The sequence below is a fragment of the Eptatretus burgeri genome, chromosome 16 (assembly GCF_056783735.1).
Source record: "Eptatretus burgeri isolate ZD-2024b chromosome 16, Ebu_testis_v1, whole genome shotgun sequence".
Lineage (NCBI taxonomy): Eukaryota > Metazoa > Chordata > Myxini > Myxiniformes > Myxinidae > Eptatretus > Eptatretus burgeri.
Genome location: NC_140976.1, coordinates 32,664,128 through 32,687,072, shown reverse-complemented (window position 1 = coordinate 32,687,072; position 22,945 = coordinate 32,664,128). Strand labels below are relative to the sequence as shown.

The 22,945-nt window shown below is 43.9% G+C and overlaps 1 protein-coding gene across 1 annotated transcript in view; it reads left to right on the top strand.

Annotated features, from left to right (window-relative positions):
* The first annotated feature begins 343 nt into the window (after window positions 1–343).
* The window catches only part of LOC147010830 (integrin alpha-X-like), a 217,548-nt gene continuing 194,946 nt past the window's right edge, over window positions 344–22,945 (top strand). Inside the window, exons 1-2 of the mRNA XM_085859953.1 lie at window positions 344–442; window positions 10,679–10,763. Of these exons, the coding sequence (XP_085716079.1) occupies window positions 10,709–10,763 (55 nt within the window). The 5' untranslated portion in view covers window positions 344–442; window positions 10,679–10,708. The remainder of the gene's footprint in view (window positions 443–10,678; window positions 10,764–22,945) is intronic.

Sequence of the window (22,945 nt, the reverse complement as noted above, 5' to 3'; positions counted from 1 at the left end):
GCAGTGCCCCTGTAATCAGTAAGCTAGCACTCATTTTGCCAACCTCAAAACGATGACAGGCTGAAATCAACCCACCTGGTGTTATTTCAACGGACACAAAAAAAAAAACAAAGGCTCAAACTCAAGACCCTAAGTTCTAAAACCAGCCACCTTAACTCTGAGACCAACTCCAGGCTTTGCTCAGTGGTGACAGTGATTGAGATCTGAACAAGTCCTGAAGATATATAATGTTGAACTTCTGCTGAGAAAATCAAAAAGGAAACAGGAAAGAGAGTTGCCTTCCTATTGGAGAGCGAGTGGCCAAAGAATATAGAGGAAATGAGAATACAGGCTGTGCTGCTGCAGCGTGCACGGAGCCTCGTGCGGTGGGCATGACCACAGGGAGCGTGGCTACCGCGGTTGCAGGATCTCCTTGTGGATCTCACGGCGAGTTCCACCGCAAGTACGTTGGGCGTGGTAGCTGAGGCTGAGTTTTCCTTGGGGAATTCATGTGGGCCCAGAGGGAATGGAAATTCAGATGCAAGACCGAGCAGGCAGACCCACAGGAGACGACTGGAGTTAGAAGGATTTAGAAGACATTTTAAATTGACGAGGTTTTCTTTTTCTTTTTAATTAGCTGACCTTTGATTCGATGCCTTCCTCCTTCTTCCTCTTCTCGTCCTGATGAAATTATGAGTGAGTGAGGAATGAGCGAAGAGGTAATGAGGTGTATGGATGGACATTTTTTAGGGATTAAAGATTTCATGAATGGTGCGAAGAGGGTGTGCATGAAGAGGAGGAAGCGCACCCCCTGTGGAGAGGAATACCTGCTCTTGTATTGAATGGATCGGGACGCACGGGACAAAAGGAACAGCAGAAAGAGGGGGGACACCGAAACACCAACAGGATAACCGAAAGCAAAGAAAGAGGGAGGCGGGATAAACTGGATGTGGGGAGGAATGGGGGAGGGTGCAGGAGTGGATGCATGTGGTGGACAAGATGGATACAGAAGGAAACTCTCAGGAGGAAAAGCTGGAAATTTGGAAGGAGGCAGGATCGGGGTTGAGGTTGGGGGGGGGTGTAATGAGGGTAAAAAAGATCATGATTTGGATTGAGGATAATCTGAACAGCTGTCTTGAATACCTGGAAGGAAGAATGAGATTGAAGAGGATGTGAAATTGGATCCACAAATGGGAAAAAGAGGAACAAATGAGTGGAGGTGAGTCGAGTAGTAATCCTGTATTTAGGGAGTTTCACCAGAAGGGGGTTGTGTGTGCACTGCAGAAAACCTGGGGGGAAGGGGGGGAGGTGGAAAGCACAGAACAAGCAGAGGGTGTAAGACCAGAAAGGAGGTGGTAAAACACAGCGATACCACCTGCGGTGATGATAAGCCCAAAGAGTCAGCGTCAGCTTGGGAGATTCCAATAATCTAGAAGGCTTAGGTTGCCACATTGTCAAGCTGAACAAGATATGAGACAGGGGTGCCAACCCAAAGGGGAGAGCAGTATATACTCCATCAAGCTGCAGGTAAAGGCCTTGTAGGTGGATAGGAGTCCAGGTGTGCCAAGGAATGACGTTGCATGACGGAGGATGCCCAGTTGGCGACTGGCTTTGGAGACCAGCTTGGAAATGTGGAAATGGTTGATAAGGAGACCGAGTTTGAATGGCTGAACCTCCTCAAGAGGATTGTTAAGAAAGTATATGGGGGGGGGGGGGTTGCCAGACGGTCCTTTTGGTGAGAGATAGTGAGAGTGGGAGATTTATCAGGAATGAAAGACATATTCCAAGTGTGTTGACCAGCTTGTGATTTTTTTATCATTGTGTGAAGAGAGGGAAGAGAATGAAGGATGTCACAGCACAAGGTGGAGTCATCAGCCAATAGATAAAGAGGATTTTCCAGAGAGCGAGAGATCATTGATGAAGATCAGGAATAGGACTTTGAGGGCTTCCATCCATTGTTGGGCGAGTAGAAGCAGCATGTCCAAGGTGGATGACCTGGTCTGAAACCAAATTGGTGATCTGAGATGAGGTTGTTGGAGAAAAGGAAGATTTTCATATGAACTGCGATGATGGATTCCATGACCTTGATGATGATTGAAAGTAAGCTGATATGTCTGTAATGGAGGGGAAAAAAATTGCATCATTTTATGTTGTGCAGTGATATTGGCAGATTTCCCAGCAGATGGAAAATGACCTTGGACAATTGACAGGGTGAAAAAGACAGAGAAAGGAGCAGGTGTTTAGGACATGTGAACTGATACTGTCCAGTCCAGTAGCAGGGCCAGAGTCGAGGGTTAAAATAACTTTCTCCACCTTCTCAGGTGCAAAAGACAGAGTCCAAGAACAGTTGGGTACGACAGGGAAGACTGGATCCCAAGAGGGAAGGATTGGGGGACACAAGATTTGGAAGCAAACACAGAAATGAGGCATTCGGCCTTCTTATGAATGGAGTCGGCCATGGCACCATTGGAAGAGAGTGAAATTTCACTTTGCTTGAGTGAAATTTCACACTCGCCAGCATTGAGGCAGTTCTCTGAGAATAGCCAGAGGGATGTTGACTTTCACAAGCACATGATTAGAAGAACCAATTGGAGCAGAGGAAGAGCAGGAGACATTTGTGGTAAAGTTAGTAATTACCAAGTCCAGCAGGGACAATTTGGCATTTGGTGAAATCTGGGTTGGAAAGTTCACAGATAGTCAGTCCCATGGAGTCACAGAATTCCATTGCTAAAGTGTCATGATTGGTGAGAGAGGTGCCAGCATCCAGCCAAGTTGCATGGTGACAATTGAAATCACCACATATGAGGAAGAGAGAGTTGGGATGAGTGGTTAAAAGTTTCTCCATGTTGTCTGAGAGAGAGAAGTATACGGAGTCATCACTGTTCGGGGAACAGGATAACACACAGATGAACAAGAGGTGGAAGCGGAGGTGAAGTCGCAGCAAGAGGTACTCCTGGGGGATGGGAGGTGTAAGATCAGTAAAAGGGCAGTGAGAAATTGAGTTATTGATGTAAAGAGCAACTCCACCACCGTGGCATGGTTCAGGCCTATGAAATCGGAATAGACAGTAACCAGGGAGAGACACCAAAGAGTCGAGCATCTCCTATAGGAGGAAGGATTCTGTTAAACAGATGATGTCTGGTTTATCGGCTGTGGCCTGGATTGAGAGATCTGTCAGGTTAGAGCAAACACCTCAGATGTTTGAGGTCCACACAGTGAGATATAGGAGTGGAGGAGACATTGGGATGGTGCAGGATGGTGGGGAGAGGCTTTGTGGGGGCAAGATGAGGCTTCTTGGTGGGTTATATGAGGGGGAAAGTTTGAGTGTGTGGGGTGCAGGGGGAGGTTTGAGTATGTAGGGTGTGGGGGGGTGTTTGAGTGTGTGGAGTGTGGGGGAAGGATTTGGAGGGTGAGATGTGGGGGAAGGATTTGGAGGGTGAGATGTGGGGGAAGGATTTGGAGGGTGAGGTGTGGGGGAAGCATTAAGAGGGTGGGGTGAGGAGAGAGACAGAAAGGGGGGACATGAAGCTTTGAGGGGATGGGGTGGGGTGGGGGTGGTTGCTTTTCCTGATTCTATATTCATAATTTTCACAGACGGAGATAAAGATCATGGGACAGGGGATTAACACGCTTGTTAAATGCAAGGAGAAATGCTGCGCTGTATGAGCGGGGGCGAGGGTGGAGGGGTGGAGCGGAGAGGTTTTTGGACTAGGTACAGGACAGACAAAAGCCTCAGAAAAATAATCCTTTTAATGAGAGGAAGAGACATATTGTGGTGAAGAAGCAAAACATGTACAGCATTTGTGAAGGAGAAACAAAGGTTGAAATGCATTCTTAAAATGATGTTTTTTTAAACAACAAGGTTTTATATTGAATGCAGATTCCATTTGAAGAGAAGAGAAGGGGATGAGGGGGGGGGGGAATGTAAGAAATTTAATAGAACTGAGAAACGTTATGGGGTGAAATTAAATTAAGATTTTTGTTTGTTTTTTATTTTTATTTTTTGAAGTGAGGAAAGGAGAGAGGGTGAGGTTGAGGAGATGGAAGAGGGATACCAGGGAAGAAGGAACCAAAACGAGGAATACGGAAACAAAGAATTTTCACTTTCTATCTGAGGATAGGCCTTCTCAGGACTTGAAGAGTATGAAAAGAAACGAAACGAAAAGCAAAACAACTTATGAATTAACATGTAATATTGCACGAGATACACCAGCAACACCTAGACAAGACACAATAACATAAAAACGACAAATCCAGTTCGAAAAACTCAGCTTGATGAGGTGGAAATGAGAAGCTCAGATTTTCCACACTTGCAGAAAACCCCTGAACTTGAGCTTCCTTGTTATCTTTCAATTCCATGGTTTTCCACTGAGCCCAGCATGCTTTTGTCCATGCTCCGAAGGGGGTGTCCTCATTGCACCGCATTGTCGAAGAGTGCAGTTCTTGTTACCTCTGCCACCGAAGGTGAAGGAGGTTACGTTTTCACCCCTTTCTGTCTGTTTCTTTGTGTACAGGATATCTCAAAAAGTTGTTGATGGATCCGGATGAAATTATTCGGACAGGTTCAGTGTATGTCAGGACAAACTGATTAAATTTTGGTAAAGACAGGTATCTGGATCCGACTACGAGAAATTTTTAAGTGATTCTTCACCATTGAGAGAAAGGGCCAAAAATGATATACAGCACGATGTCTCAAAAAGTTGCAGACGGATTCAGATGAAACTTAGTGAACACGTGAAAAAGTGAAGAAGAAAAAAAGAAGAAGAAGAATTAGTGAAAAAGAAGAATTGATTCAATTTTGGTGAGGATCTGGATCGGATAATTTTTAAAGTTATTCTTCACCATTGAGAGAGGGCTAAACCAATATATAGCACGATATCTGAAAAAGTTGTGGACGGATTCGGACGAAACTTCATGGACATGTTGGGTGTGTGACCACGACAAAGTGATTTCATTTTGGTGAAGATCTGAATCCGGATCCGATGACTAGAATTTTTGAGTGATTGTTCACCACTGAAAGATAGGGCTCAAAAACGATATATTGCATGATATTTCAAAAATGTGTTGGGCCACTTTTGTTCTCATGGATCAGACATTACAGGCAGAAGTATGTGCCCTCCTGAGTGTCCTTCGAGTTAATAATAAATTTATTGTATTGTAAATGTACCCAGTTCGTAGCATCTTTTCCTCAATTGGTCCACATAATCCGTACGTAGCGTTAGCCGGGAAGTTCTTCTCCACGTGGTTTGCTCTTGTTAGCCAGCGTACACTCACTGTATCGCTTGGTAATAACCCGAGTGTGCGCTGCGGGCACAAAACCCCCTTGGTGCGGTTGTCCAAAGGTAAAGTAACACTCAAAGTCGTGAAAACACTGCTAGGATTGGTGGTACCAATCGGTGTTTGTGGTTGATTGGCAACCTACCGAGCCACAGAGTTTTCCGTGGCTGGTTGCCTCAGTGTTCAGGAGGAACTCGAGAGCTTCCCCTCATATCGAACCCCAGGCCGTAACAATATAATGGGCCATACGTCCTTTATCTATGTTGCAATTACCTTGTGCAATGCTGTGAAGCTGCAGGCCGGTGATCTCACAGATCCCATTCTGAGTGTATTCAGAACACGGCTGATGGTTGTCTCATTTCTCAGGGTCAAGGCTGTGCAAAATACCAAATTCCTGTATATTAGCACAATAATTTGGAATTTGGCCAGGTCGGTACCCAAGAATGGCCAACTCTTGCAAAATACACGAAAGGAACTTTATTATTCATCGAAGAATGTTCGCAGGTGTGACATCCAGATTAATGTTAATGTCAGGTCAGGCCAGATTAGATCTATGACTTGCTACAAGTACCATGTAAACCTGTACTAACCTGTTTCGTGGTCGGGTTGTTGGTGACTAAACCTTCTCCCCCACTAGGTTTCCTGGTAAGGAGGGTGTATGGATATGGCCACCCAGCAGGATTAAAAACAAAACATAACAAAGAGCGGAGGAGCTCCTTGTGAGCTAACAGCCATCCATATCTAGTGCCCAACTATGTCTGCGGACGTCCTCTTGCAGTTGGGTTACTTTTTTCGGATTTGCACTCCAGCCACCGGAAAACACTTCATTCTGCGAAACACAAAAAACGCAAAGAAAACTGAAAACCCACTCTGTGGGAGTACCGCCTGTGATGCTTCCCTTCATCACAGGGCAGCTCACTGGATGACGGGATTGGGGCAAAGCCTACAAGATCTCCATTCCTTGATAATAGGAGGAAAAGCACGGGAGTAAACATACAGTAAACATACACTTCTAGTTTTGGGGGATTTCACTACAACGACGGACACTGACAGGGATGGTTATGAGATGTGTACTGGTCCCCATAGGTCGGGAAGTGTGAACCAGAATACCACTAAGTTCCTTGACTTTGCAATAAGTCGTGGAATTAGGGTAGCTGGTTCATGGTTTCAGCACCCACAGGCTCATCGCTGGACATGATATTCCAACGCTGGTATTGTGGCAAAGGAGATTGACGATGTACTTGTTGATGGTCGTTGGAGGATGATCCAGGACTGCAGAGTCTACCGGAGTGCTCAGTTCCTCAATACCCACCACAGGCTTGTAGCAACTCTAAAGTTGCAGCTGAAATCCGGGAGTATGGTACCATCCCAGCCGAGGTTGGATGTTGGCAAGCTCAAGCATGAGAGGGTAGCTGAGATGTTTGCGAATGGACTGAGTGGGGATTTGGGGGGTCTGCGTGCTTCGGGAAATCCTGAAGAGTTGTGGAGTGCCTTCAAGACCACCATCCTTGATGTTGCCGGTGGACGTCTTGGAACTCAGCTTCAGGTAAAGAAGAATTTTGTCTCTTAAGTGACACTGGATACCATTGATCAGTCGCAGGGCCAGGCTTAATGGCAGAGCTGAGCTGTTCAGAGAGCTGAGGCATAAAACTGTACGTGCACTAAGGGTGGACAAGGAGGCCGATGTGCGAGGAATCTGTGAAGAGGTACAGCATCACCTACGGCAAAGTGATTCTCATCCTGCTTACAGAGGAATTTGTCCATTGCATTCGTCCAAGCCCGTCGCTCAGTGAGTGCACTGCAGTGAGAGCAGATGGTGGTGGGCAATTGACAGAAGGCCCACTGAGCCGGTTATTTTAAGCGGCTGTACCACGCCGACCCACCAGCTGTTGAGTTGGATTTCTTGGGTTTTCCTTTCCCTATTGCTGATCCTCCAATCAACTGTGATCCACCTTCGTTTGTGGAAACACAGGCTGCGGTGAACCGGTTGAAATGGGGTAAAGCTCCTGTGATCTGTGGCATGCATGCTGTGCTTGTGTCATTACATGCAGTTCTGCACTTTACCTGGAACACAGGCATCATCCCAACTGACTGGAAGAGGGGCCTTGTTGTCCCTCTCTGGAAAGGGAAGGGTGATTGCCAGGACTGCAAAAACTACCGAGGGGTGACACTGCTCTCAGTGCTGGGCAAGGTCTTTGCTCGGATAATTCTGGAGAGGGTTCGCCACCATCTGCTTGAGCATCAGTGCCCAGATCAGTCAGGCTTTACACCAAAGAGGTCAACGATTGACCGTATTCTTGCTCTTCAGGTCCTCAACGAACACAGATGAGTTTCGGCAGGGGCTGCTTGCAGCCAATGTGATTTCTGCAAAGCGTTCGATTCAATAAATCGGGATGCCCTCTTGTGGATTCTCTGTCTTCATGGGGTGCCACCAAAACTGATCAATCTGATGTCTGAACTATACTCTGGGACTGAGTGCTGTGAGATGTGGTGCTACCATCTCTGACTTATTTCCAGTTGGTACTGGAGCTTGTCAGGAGTGTGTACTGCCCCCCACACTTTTTCAGCACTTGTATGGACTGGATTCTAGGGAGGATGTCGCAGAGATAAAGCTGCGGTGCATTGTTTGGGAATGTCAAGATCTCTGACCTTGATTTCGCAGATGATGCAGTCATCTTTCCGGAGACTCTGGATATCCTTTTGTTGGCCCTCAAGGTGCTGAATGGGGAGTCGGATCAACTGGGATTATGGGTTTCCTGGGTCAAAACTCACATATTGGATTCTGCTATTTTGTCTGTGCCTGTTTGTGGTGAGGCTGTTGAGGGCACGGAGAGATTCACTTACCTTGGCAGTCATATTCATGTCACCGCTGGCTGTGCACCAGATGTCAAGAGACATCTGGGTCGGGCCTGGGGAGTCATGGATTCACTGGATCATGGGGTGTGGCACTGTTGGGACCTGTGCAGGTCCTTGGTGCTTCGAGTCTTGCTCTACTGATGTGAGAGTTGGACTTTGATCAGGGATCTGAGACAGAGACTTAATTCCTTTGGTACCAGGTCTCTTCAGAGAATCCTTGGCTATTGCTGGTCAGACTTTGTGTCCAACAAGTGGTTACTGTAAGATATTAAAATGAGATTTGTTACCTACATAGTCTGTCAGCATCAGGTGCCACTTTATGGACATGTCTCGTTTTCCTGACGCTGATCCTGCTCACCAGAATCTCTCAATGAGGGTACCTCATGAGTGGAGGAAGCCAATGGGCCAACCATGTGCCTCGTGGTTGCAGCAGGTTGATCAGCATCTTAAGGAGATGGGGATGGGCCAGGGATCTGCCTGGGCGATGGCCAGACAGAGGCCGCTGGAGTACCAGCAGAAAGTGGATGCAATGACACGCTGCTCCAGCGCATGCTCCCATACCTGACCTGACCTGCAGGACCGCATACCCATTGATGCAACATCCTGCCTGTGAAACTCCAACAACAAATGCTAACAAATGGGGAGACACACAAACAAAGGATCTTACATTAAAAGGGTGCTGGATTAATGAAATATATTGAGAGAAGTAAATTAATGGAGTAAAGTAATATAATTACCCTGAAACATTGGTGCCATCACTAAGTTTGAGTGGAGTGCCTGGGATGGGCAAATAGATATTACCAATGAGCAGTGTTGCCTACTCCCTGCAAGTGAAAATAAAACAATGCACTTATATGCAGAGAACTCACGGCATGATTTGTAATATGAACATCATATCATCCGTATCTTGTTCCACTTTTCAGTACATCATGCTTAAATCCCGGCATGGAAATTTCGATCACAATCTTTAATTGGCTGATAATATCCTTATCCATTCCGCTGTCACAACAAACTGATATCTGAGTTTCATTTATCCCATAAAAGGAAAAGGAAACACAGATGTCGGCTTTTCCATTAAATATGACAGGCAGGCGTTTGTGTGCTCGTGCTCATATCCTTGTGCAGTCGACGTAACATTGGAGCCGCAAGTGGTCCGACAAGCCAATATTTTCCTGCTTTATTTGGATGATGCAGCTATATTAGGGAGTGCTGAGAGTCAGAGCAGTCTGAGTCTGGGTATGAATCGGAGGCAGGGAGAGAGATAGTGATAGCTGGTGGCAAGACAGGGGTGTGCCAAATGCTATCAGTGAACTGCCAATATCGTCCTGCAATTGTCCAGCTACCCATGCGGCCAAACTGTTCTTCTGCCTGCACTCGCACAACACTTATGGGTCCTAAAGTCTTGAGGGACAAGGAGTGGGGTGGGTGGGGGTTTAAATACTGACATTGCCAAAGAGGTTTCTCAAGCTTGTAAACTGACTGATACTGTGTGAAGCAGTGCAGCAGCTGACACTATTTAGCTGTGGGCAGTAATCCCACATTTTCACTTTTATACATAGGAGCATTAGATGTATTTTAATTTTATATGGAGGAGTAATTAGCTTGTGTGGTTGGTAACCACTTTGGTTGCAGTTATCAAGTGATTTCCATCCAAGTGACAATATATCTCAAGTAAATGTGAATATGTGAATAGCTCATATTGTATTTGATCATTAGGTTGGTTTGCTTCAAAATGTCAATTGCTCTTGTTTTATGTGATTATTGGGTTGGTATTTTAGCAGTCGTTAGTGTCGCAAGTTTGTGAGGCTCACGAACGGGTGGAGAGTGTAGGTCATTATGCAATGTTGCATTTATTGGTTCGCGGGCGCCAGCAGTGACCACAATTGGTTCGCGGGTGCCAGCAGTGACCACTATTTTCATTGTGTCTGTGTGTCTGTCTGTCTGTTTGTGACTCTCCAGAGCATAGCTCCGTGATGTTTGATGCGTTCTTGATGAAACTTGGACACAAGTTACATATCATGGTCTAGTTGTGTCTTTTTGTATGAGGGGCGTCCCACGCCCCTTGTGGGCAGAGCCACTCCCACTTGAACTTTTGATTTATTTATTTTTTTCTCGATTTTTTTCTCGCAATTTCATTTCCTCGAAGCTGTGCGTAGTGTCCATAAGTACAACATATAAAAAATCCGATTTGATTTGGTCAATTTTAACGGAAGAGATAGGTTTTTACGGTAAGGCTTCCTCAAAACCTTCTACTAACTCAATTGTACCTATCGTGGCATTGTTCAATAATGCCCGCGAATCATCGTCGCCTACCGGCTTGTGTTTACTACATTCGTGGAATCAATATTTTTAACAGTCTTGTATGCTATACGACAAAACTGGGGTTGGCTCAAATTTTTTTTAACATAACCCCTATTAGTGCAGTATAAATTGACAATGACCTACACATTTTCAATAATAACCATATTTGTGTTTTTAACATCTTATTATCTCCACAACCGAAGGTGAAGGAGGTTATGTTTTCACCCCTTTCTGTCTGTCTGTCTGCTTGTTTCTTTGTGTGCAGGATATTTCAAAAAGTTGTGGGCGGATCCAGATGAAACTTGGTGGACAGGTTGGGTGTGTGACCATGATGAATAGATTCGATTTTGGTAAAGATATGAATCTGGATCTGGATACGACAATTTTTTAATTTTTTAAGTGATTCTTCATCATTGAGAGATAGGGCCAAAAACGATATTGTACTGTATAGCATGATGTTTCAAAAATGTAATGGGCCCGATATGTTCTCGTGGATCAGGCATTACGTGGCGGAGTATGCACTCTACCACGTGCCCCTCTAGTTTATCAATGAAATTAATAGCAAACACAAACATCAAATATTGTGTACCTGTACCGAGTTTGTGGCTAATATCTGCTTAATTTAGAAAGTTGAACGTTAAAAAGTTGTACTGAATTTTGCATCAAGTGCATGCTGTACAAATCTTCACATATTTATGAGTTTCTCATGATGGTGTAAATTGAAGTGAAATGTATAGATCATTAATGTTTCACCTTCTAGATATGCACACCCTGAGTTTTAATGTATAGTACATACTGAATTATAATGCATATCCTGTAAATATTTATAATCATACAACAATGATAACATATTATATGAAGTGTATAGTTGTGTCTACTTTTCAAACTCCAGGCCAACGATCATGTTTTAATATCACATTAACCTGTACAACATTGACAGACTAAACACAAAGTCACACTGAAAAAGTTTACATCTAATTTTACACAATAGTACATCACATCCCTAAATGAACTCATGCATAACCCCTTAAATAATGTATTTGGTCTTTAAGCATGATAAGTATACACTATCCTGTGCATGTGCCCTGTGATTTTAATACTGTCATATTGTTCATATTGTCCAGAGATGGTGTAGTCATTGTAGTTAAAATTGTTTACCACACACTGGCAAAACCCTCCACCTTTGTCTTTCTCTACAATACCAGCAGGAAGCTTTTGAACACATTTTTCACAGCTGCTGATCTTTTAAATTCCATTACTTGGTCATACGAAACACAGAGTCCCAGGAAAGAAAGCACATCAAGAAACACCCTGGATCTTGTCGACTGGTAGATGAACAGTCCAATGGATAACAGTGGAGGAGATATGAAGGACTGTTTTTCAGCTGCTTGCAGTATTACATGGCATATAGAGACCTGCAAAAGTTTCTTTTTAATCCTTGCTGATTTAGTGCAGAACTCTGTGAATATAGTTGCAATGAGATGTTTCAGTGTCTCTGGGACATTAGCTTCTAGTTTTTCCAGGTCTGTACTCAAAGGTGCTGGATACACATCTGTTGGCTGATCTATGTTCTCTAGATTTTGCATGATGTTGGACCCAACCAATTTGCCAGCCTGACGTTTTCCTCTTCATCATCACTGATTGACTGCATAGGAGTCATGCAAAATAGATGTAGCTCTATCAGTTAGCGTAACCACATTCGCTCTGCCTTCAACCTGTGCTATTGTCACCTTTTTCCGAAGTGTTGAAAGAGGCGGTATTTTAAGTGGTTTATGCTGGATCAAATAAGATGTCAGTTGTGCACATAGATCATGTACTGTGAATTGGCAATTTTGTTGTTCTGGCTTGATTAACCATGCACAGACTACCGAATACGTCATCATTGACTGTGTTGAGGTTTTGGACATTTATTCTTGGATCATCTGTAAAATATGAAATGTTTCTGCTAGACATAAATGCCGCATGCACACTTGATGATATTTGGCCTCAACAGAACAAATATCTCCTGCAAACATTATCCTTGCTTTGACATTTACTGCCAGGGTATCAGTTCGCTTTCCACATATATTTAGTAGACTTTCTTGAATATTACTTTTTTATCATTGCTAATAATCTCAACACTACTGATCTGACAGCAGCATTCTGGGTGCCGCTGAGCAGCACCTAAGTTAAGTTCCTTTACACATATGAGGCAGTGTGTTTGATAGTTATATGGGCGAGACGCAGATCTCAATGTAGAAACAGGAGAATCCCTTCTCTTGTTGGAAATGTCAGTATTAAGAGCTTGTGCAATGTTTCATGCTAAGTTGTATTTCTGTAACAATTATCATGTGCATATTGTTTGTCTGAAGATGACAGCTTAAGATTGAACTCATCTTCACGGTCTTTGGAAACCTGTATCAGCATTGAAAGTCCCTCTGACCCAAAACTTTACCGCTGTCACTGGCGCCATCACACACATTGCACAAACATATTTCACAAATATTTTTGCTTGGGGCAGCCATGATTGTCAATTTCTTATTTGCACCAAATTAGAAAACAGTTTATTATAACATACAACAATAAGACAAAGGTAATGTAAACCAAAAAAACTGAACAGGACTGTACTTGAATCGGCACATTCTCCTGCATATCAAAATGTTACACAGTAATAAATGGAAAGTTGTATATAAATTAAAGGGGCACTCAACAAAAACAAATCTGGATTTACACTGACAGACAGATTTATAACAATATCATTTTAATATGTTTATTTGGTAATTAGAGTGAGATTTATGGTTAGTAATTTTCGCTCTACAACTTGTATTTGGTCACTTATGGGCCATAGTACGTAAAAAAAAAAGACATGTGGAGCTTGGTCCATATGACTTTAATAATTAATCCTCTATTATCACACACTGTAAAAACAGTGGTGATAATAGAAGTTAATTAAGCAACAAAAAGAAGAGAATAATTGTGACAAATAGTCTACATGGCTTAAAGATAAAGGGCAATAAACACCTGTTGTTGATTTTACTTAGAAACGACTGTTTTAGACAAATCTGAAGCGCATTATTACAGATCTGTTGGTGCAGGTTTACATAATTTCTAACTCATCTGCTGTGACTTCCTGTCAAATTCCTGTGTGCTTGAGGTATGGTGGCCTATAAGTGATAGGGGAAGGGGAAAAAAAACTAATTATAATTAATAAAATAATTAATAAATTAAACATTATTGGATTAAATCATAATACTTGTATATTTTGGAACAAAATGGTGTATAATGTGTCCATATGATGATTAAAATCAAGCGTCTTACACTTATTTATACAAAAATACCCGAAAATATTTCAATAAAATTTTCAATATTTTAAATAAAATATTTACATTTTTAAAAGAAATATGTTCCAGCAATGAGTAACAGTCCTTTATTTTATTATTTTATATCTATCAGAAAGTATTCACAACATTTTATACCATAAATAAGAGGACAGTATTTGTGAATCATCATCATCATCATCTGGAAAATGCATGATTTACAGTTTTGGAACAGGTCATATACTTTGACCTAATGAAAAACAGGGTTCAACGTGGGTGAATTTATAAGAATTTATTTCTGCAGACACAAGACAATCATATAAAGCATGTAGTGCATAAAAGGGTTATTATCGAAAATGTCTGGGTTGGGCTATTTTCACATCAATTTCAAAATGACCACCATTTCAGTACATTTTTGCAATATCTCAGCTGCCAGAACAAGCAAGACAATGTTTATGTCCAAATCTACATTTCTGGGGATACATAATGCAATAACTTTTACAGTTGTACCAATGTCATCAAATTATGATTTAATGATCTTCATCTGAATCTTTCAGTTGCTGATCTCGATATACACTGTTGGTGCAGTTGTCATCAGCTTCGCAGTTACACATCTCTGCACATGTGAGATTGTTCTGCATACGGGTGCATCGTGCGGAACATTTGCTGACCCCACAGCCACACTTGACGAGCTCAACCACAGATTCAGGTGCTGTCAGCCTTCAGACAGGACAGGAACTATTGTACCATCTGTGGCATCTGACCAGCCCAGCTTGCAAGCATCTCCAATAACTGGATCTATTGGTTCCAAATAAATGCTTGCATGTGAGCTGAATAAATTCTGGTGCCATTTACCAGCAGTTGGGGGGGATCTTGTCTATACCCTGACTATCAGACTGGTTCTTGAAACGTTTCCACCTGAGCTCTCCAGATGTTTTTGCGGAGTCAATTTTGGTATTCATCAGCTGGCACAGAAACGGCTCACACCCAGAGATGATTGATGAATGGTGTCTCCTCAGTTCCAAGTTGGGCCAATGCAGTGATTTCAGCTGGTGTCACTTCATTGAAAACCTTGAAAGCAGTCTTTTTACCTTTACCTCATAGATGTCCACATGTATCACACTTGATTAGATTGTGAAATCCGGGAAGGGCTGCAGATTTTGATGGGCCAAGACCATCATAGATTGGTTTTAACAACACCTGTCTTCGACATTCACCAGTTTCCATCAACATAGTCGTCTGAGGACCAAGAACCAGGAGTCTGCACAGAGCAAGAACCAACACATCTGTTTTGTGTCATGATGTGTATGCCTTTTCCTGTTGCACAGATCTCTGGTGCATGTAACATCATAAGTGTGTCAGCTTCCTTATGTGTGCCAACACTTGTTGATGGTTGAGAATCTTCCATGTTGCTTTGTTCATGCAAACTCGTCACTGAAACCATTGGTATCTTTAGCTGATTGGTTTTTCTGCTAGGTATAGAATGAGGGAGTATTTTCTTTCATCGTTGGCTAGGAATACCTTCGAGTCAGTAATAGGTATTGTATCGACAACATGGTAAGCAGTTGCTCAGAGTGGGAGTCCCAATGGCAACGTCTGGTGATATTCTAAATAGAGTTGTCTGACATGATTATTAAAGATCAGACGACCACCTTCACAGCTCTTGCATCTGGTTTGTATGATCCCTGCATAGGCCTCTCCCACTTCTTTGCAGGTTTTGCTTGACATTGAAGGCATGAGTTCATCAACCACTGACTGCCATCAAGAGTTAAGTCAGTGTTTCTGTAAATCGACAGATGTCACTTCTCTTTCAGGTTCATCTTCATTATGAACTGCAAAGTCTTCAAGGACACTGTCATGTATTCATGTATCAGATCAACCGGAAGTGCGGTCATTGCGAGGCGAGAACATGGCGGCATGAGGAGGATGGGCTCATGAATGGTTCTGATGTTTCTGTGTGTGGAGCACAATCAAAGATTGTTGGTGCATTCAAACTGCTTTCCCTGCCTGATACATTACATGGCGATGAGGATTGGATTCTGGTAAGCGCATGGAAAGAAAGCTGAGCTATTGCAGTTCGCTGTTGGCCTACCAACTCGATATTTCCCTGCATACGCTACTCGATCACCATGTCCCTTGGCCGTATTGACGAGTTCAACCCACGTGAAGCAAGCTGGGAGGCGTACATTGAGCGTCTACAGTATTACTAACAAGCTAACGGCATAGAGGATGATGCCAGGAAGAAAGCAATCCTGATGTTGGTATATGGCAGCGAGACGTTTACGATTCTGAAGAATCTCGCCATGCCCAGGACCACAATGGATTTAACACACACCGAGCTTGTGGGCGCTATGAAGGAACACTGTGAACCCACACCCTCAGTCATTGTGAATCGATTTAATTTTTACATGTGTAGCTAAACTTCGACAGTCCATTTCGGCATTCATAGCTCACCTGAAACACCTTGCCCAGCATTGCCAGTTTGGTGCTACATTCGACGACATGCTAAGGGACTTGCTCGTAGTGGGAGTGGAACAATTCGCCGGCGCCTACTTGCTGAACGGACTCTGACATTTTCCAGTGCTAAGGACATCACTATTGCAATGGAGTGTGCAGCCAAAAATGCTGCAGATATTACTCGCTTCATCGCATACCAGCCTGGAGCTGACCTGTCATCTGTCAATCGCGTGGAACAACATCCAACCAGAAAATCTGACGCCAAAACGCCTGGAAACTGCTTGGTGGCTGGTGCAGGTAAATGCTGTTTCCACTGCAATGGTGAGCATTCTCCCACTACGTGCCGTTTCAAGAATTCCGCTTGCAACTACTGCCACAAGGTGGGTCATATTGCCTCTGCGTGCTTGTCTTGAAAACGTAGGGCAAGGAGAGATGAATGCAAAACCCACTTCCTTGACTCAGAGCATAACCAGGAAGACATGACTGATGGAGACAGCCCTAACAGCCACAGTGTTAAGTCGTATGATCTTCTCCACACAAAGTCTGGCAGACAGTCTACTCCTATACTAGTTATCGTAGATATAGATGGGCGGACTGTGGAAATGGAGGTAGACACGGGTCGTGTGATGTCACAGTAACCTTCGGCAACCACACTCACCAATTACAACGTTTTACCGTCCCCGGGGATGGACCCATACTTCTCGGATGAAATTGGCTCAATGTTGTCAAACTCAATTGGGAACACATCCATTGACTGCAGGCTTCCAAGCCACCAACGGTACTACAGCACCTCCTCGCGAGATACCCAGACGTCTTCAAGGATGAACTCGGGCCATTGAAGGGTTTCACTGCCAAGCTCAATGTTGAGAAATATGTGAAGCCAATTTTCTGCAAAGCACGCCCAGTTCCTCTTGCCTTGCAAGAGTAGGTTGATGCAGAATTAGCCAGACTGGAAAAGGTAGGTATCATTGAGTCAGTTCAGTACTCAAATTGGGATGCTCCAGTTGTTCCTGTTGTGAAGGCAGACAAATCGATACGACTTTGTGGAGTTTACAAAATGTCGATCAACAAATGTTCCACCTTGGACAAATATCCCATACCAAGAATCGATGACTGAAACGCAAAACTGACCGGAGGACAGTCCTTCACCAAGCTCGACATGAGATCGGGCTACCTACAAATCGTCCTGGATGAGGATTCCAAAGAATATCTCACCATCAACACGCACCGGGGGCTCTACAGATACAACCGCCTGAGTTTTGGTGTCAAATCTGCACCAGGAATCTACCAATGTTGTATGGATAGCCTGTTCGCTGCTGAACCACACGTTGTTTACCAAGATGACATCCTAGTCACTGGCCGCTCAGAGCTTCATCATCGTGACAACCTCGAACGTGTGCTATGCATTATCTTCGACTCCGGACTATGCCTGCGGAGAGACAAGTGTGAGTTCATGGTTCCATCTGTGACCTATTTGAGCCATCGTATCGATGCCGAAGGCTTACATCCCACTGAAGAGAAGATCAGAGCAATCAAAGACGCCCCAGCTCCGACCATCATTGCTGAACTCAAGGCTTACATTGGCATGCTGCAGTACTACAGCAGGTATATCCCAAACATTGCTACCATGCTTGGCCCACTGTATTGCCTATTAAAAAACGGCGTCAGCTGGAAATGGGACGTTCCAGTCATCAACCTTCCAGAAGTTAAAAGACATGCTGCAGTCTTCAAATGTACTAGTTCACTATGACCCAGACAAAGATATGGTCCTGTCATGTGACGCGAGTCAGTAAGGGGTTGGTGCTGTTTTGTCACACATCATGCCAGATCGCACCTAGAGACCAATCGCATTCGCATCTCATACACTGTCCCCAGCTGAGAAGAACTACAGTCAGCTGGACAAAGAAGGACTTGGCATTGTATTCAGAGTTAAAAAATTTCACCAGTACGTCTTCGGTCGACATTTCACGATTTACATGGACCACAAACCACTGATTAGTTTGTTTGGTCCAACAAAAGCTACCTCGGAGGTCTTAACACCTCGGATCATACGTTGGTTACTTTAACTCTTGGCATATGATTACGACATTACGTACAGACCTGGCTCCACAATTTCAAATGCAGACGCCATGAGTCTCCTGCCACTTCTGGACACAGTGTTTGACACCCCTGCACCTGGCAGCGTGATATCTCTGATGGAATTTTTGAATGACAACCCAATTGATGCCAACCAGATACAGACCTACACTCAGTGTGACCCACTTCTTTCCAAGGTCATTCATGCTACTGGGCAAGGGTGGGGCCTTCGGCACGATGCTGACCCTGAATTGTATTCATACAAGGCCAGGCAGAATGAACCAAGTGTCGAGAATTGCTGCTTGCTGTGGGGATGCCGAGTGGTCATGCCACACCATCAAGCTTCAAATGGACTCCCCGAAAGCTCTGTGAGTTTCGTCAAGTCTGGTCAAAATTAGATACACGGTGTTAGCCTTCAGACCAGACTATCACGTTTGCTTTTCACTCACCGCATCACTCCCCACACTACAACGGGGGTGACACCAGCTGAGCTGCTGATGAAACGACGTTTGTGTACACGACTGGATTGTCTAAGACCAGATGTGGCGTCGGTCGTGCATCAACATCAGTGGAAACAGTAACTTCATCATGACAAACATGCAGTACAGTGCTCTATAAACACCAGGGACCCGGTGTTTGTGAAAAACTTTGGTCGCGGAATGGCTTGGCTACCAGGGAAGGTTCACAAAAACAAGGGACCATTGTCCTACAAGATCAAACTCGAGGACAATTGAGTCATCCGGAGACACCTTGATCATGTCCGGTATCGGTCTTGTGATCCTGTCATCTTCACAAATGATGTCTCGCCACTCCCTGAATCTGTGAAGAGCGACGTTGGTGCTGCAGATGGTACTGCACCACTCCCTGAGGCTGACCCCAATAACGCCATTGCAGCGCCACCAGCGTTGTTGGCTTTGTACCCCGACAATCATCAAGAGTTCCAAAGGCGCCTATCCACCTCAATTTGTCGCCGTTACTCATATATTCATGATCTTTGTATTATTTACAAGTGTCTTCATTTCTCTTGTGTTCATATTTAATGCATTTTCACACTTAATGGGAGGGGGGAGATGTCATGTATTCGTGTATGACATCAACCGGAAGTGCAGTTATCACGAGGTGGGAACATGGCGGCATGAGGAGGCTGGGCTCATGAATGGTTCTGAGGTTTCTATGTGTGGAGCACAATAAAAGATTGTTGATGCATTCAAACTGCTTTCCCTGCCTGATACATTACAGACACGTATGAGTTCACTCTTGCCTACACAAGGAATAATGGAGCTATCACTGTTCATCAGAATGCAATTGCTTACCATGAATTTGTGATTTGAAACCACGATCTTCAAGGCTGATTGGGCGACGAGCCGACGACTTGGCTATCATCAGCATTCTGGCAAACAGCGAATTTATAGCTTTCAGTTCAACATGTCTGCTTTGATCTTTCAACTTTATGGTTTTGCATGCATCCTCCGAGTTGAGAAACATCACTTTTGTCATGCAGTTCCATAGGTTTGTAGTTCTACAAATGCATTGTTATCCTGTGCGCGAAAGGAAAAGCAGGGTTAAGCAATCGGTCACGTACGTACATTTTCTTTTAAATTCATTTTCTCTGCAACTGCTCATCGTATTTACACAAAATTATCACCATAGGTGTGACAACTAATGTAGAATGTTTGAATGATAAGTATAATGTCATAGGTCACGTGGTGTGGCAGCCATTTGGGAAAAAAGGAAAAACTTTAGACCTCTATCTCTGAAACCGCTCCATGGGAAAATAAATTTAACTTGGCACCTGTCAAGTACTCCCCATGGGGAATAAGTGAATTTTTTTTTTTATCTCATAGGTACCTTCATTATGACATCATAATTGCATTTGTAGAATGCTATATCTGATCAGTGTGAAAAAAAATTATAATCGAGGATCAGTTTGACGATCATTGAGGATAAATTGATCAACAGAAAAAAAAATTGTTGCCATCATCGGTCATGTGGTTCGGCAGCTATACATACATACATATATATATATATATATATATATATATATATATATATATATATATATATATACATACATACATACATACACACACACACACACACACACACACACACACACTAGTGACCGAAGCTTTTTGTGCTGCACTCTTCAGGGTAAAAATCGCAGCATGTGAAGGCGCGTGCTTTATACGCAGGTCTCAATAAGGTCGACGCTGACTGGTTCAACCATAATGACATCACAGTTAATCTGAACGCCCATTGGGCGGCTCATCATCTTCACCTCGAGCTCCCATTGGCTGGAGCAGAGTTCGTCGATGATTGACGTTTGTAACCACATCCTGGATAGAGGGGGGGATGGGTTTCCCCTAAGGTTCATTCACCATTTTTACCGTACTTCCCTTGATCTTTCCATGCTGAAAGAGACAGATCATACAAATTCCTTTTGACGACATAATATTGGATCGGTGGTAAGGATGAAGATTGCTTCCAACATACGTAAATGAAACGATCTCCGACCTCAGCTCAATATCCTGAACATATCTGCATTGTACTGGTCTGCACAGATAGAGTTTGCAACCAGGTGCTGTTCAATGGCAGATGAAGCAGGTACAGTGGCTGGTGGTTGCTGGATATTTCTACATGCTCGCACTGGTTGTGTTCTAACCCTCACAATCTTTCTTCGAATCGCCAAGGGGATGTGTTGTTTGATCCGATCAGCCAATCTTAGTGTTGTGCGGCCCACGTACCGAGCTTCATATCGCACTTAAACTCATAAATAACATTGCTGGTTTGTGAAGTGGGTAGCACATCCTTGTTGACTGACGTCAGCAAACGGCGAGAGGTGAAGATTACTCGGGGTTGCACAGCCAGAAACGTGTTGGACACAATATGTTTGATTTGTACTTCAACCCTTCGTGATGATTGCCCTTTCCAGGGCATCCTGACATAGACTGGACATTTGTCCGGACTAATCTTCCGATCTGTTGTCGTGTTTAGAAACTTGTGTATGTATCTCTTAACTATGTGCTCAGGATAACCATTCTCACCGAGTATAATCATGATTTTGTCAATTTCAGCAGGAAGATTACAAGTTGAACAAATCCTCTGTACTCTGTTAACCAGGATATTGATCAAGGCAATTTTGTTTGTCGTGGAGCTGTAGGAGTCCCACCGCGTATACTGCCGAGAATTGCCTTTATCCTTTCCTTCATCCCAACCTTCATCCTTTCCCCCGATCCAATATTAGGTCGTCAAAAGGAATTTGTACAATCTCTGTCTCTTTCAGCATGGAAAGATCAAGGGAAGTACGGTAACAAATGGTGAATGGACCTTCGGGAAAACCCATCCCCCCTCTCTCCAGGATGTAGTTGCAAACGTCAATCATCGACGAACTCTGCTCCAGCCAATGGGAGCTCGAGGTGAAGATGATGAGCCGACCAATGGGCGTTCGGATTAACCGTGACGTCATTACGGTTGAACCAATCAGCGTCGACCTTATTGAGACCTGCGTATAAAGCACGCACCTTCACTTCCTCCTTCACTTGCTGTTATTTTCACCCTGAAGAGTGCAGCAGGAAAAGCTTCGGTCACTATTATGTCGTGTTTGTTTGTATCCATATTAAAGTTCTGTAGTACCAAACATCTGTTATATACATATATATATACATACATACATATATATATATATATATATATATATATATATATATATATATATATATATATATAATTAAAAACCTTCAAAAATCTTCCATGAAACGGCTGAACAGATCGAGGGAAAACTTTACTGGTATGACCGCCTATCCATGAGGACCAAAAAGTTCCCCCCACCTATGACGTCATAGGTCACATGGTTTGGCAACCATGTTAGATTTACCCTAAAACCTTTTTAAAATCTTCTCCAGAATGGCTGGACATATTGTTGTGGGGCCGGGTCTCGGTGGCGAGCACGACTGCTAGGGGGAGCAGTAGAGTCGGCTCCATCGAATACCCGGAATTTTGGTCGTACCTTTCAGATAAACCCGAAAGATCACGGGTCCCTTATCGGACCGAAGATCGCCAATAGGTCGACCACGTGGGATAGGGTCAATTGCCAATTTCAATATACCTAAATACCCATGTCATCCAAACTACCGGCGAAATTCACCCTCGGCAGGATCTGCGCGATCCGGACCGTTACCGAGCCGGATCCGAGTCATACCCTGAGCAGAGAGTACCAGAACCCTGCTGGCCAATTGCACGATTACAGCAACAATGAGGCCTCCTAATTCCCTTTTGCAGCACGGCAAACCAATGATAGAAAGGACAAGGATGAGCTGGGACATTCAACAAGAGGGGATTTATTTACAATGGGGGGGGGAGGGGAAGGGAAGCACACAAAGAGCAGAATTATCCGAATAAGAAATGTAATGTTCAATGAGAAAAAGAAAGCACTTACACAATTCTACATGACAAGACAGGCCCGCACACAGACACGCACACCCAAAAAAGAAATGGGCCCCGCCGGGTCTTTATTCGGCTCTCCAGCCGAGGAGGATAGTTCGGCTGGGAGTCAGAACGGCTGGCTACCTGGCCGCGAGTGCGTGGCTGGTCAATCGCACTTTCGGAGCTCAGGTCGTTGAAGGGCCTGTGAGCTCCTTTGCGAACCACGTGGAGGGACCCGAACCCACATGGTCAGCTTCGCGCCAAGCGCCGAGGAGAAGACC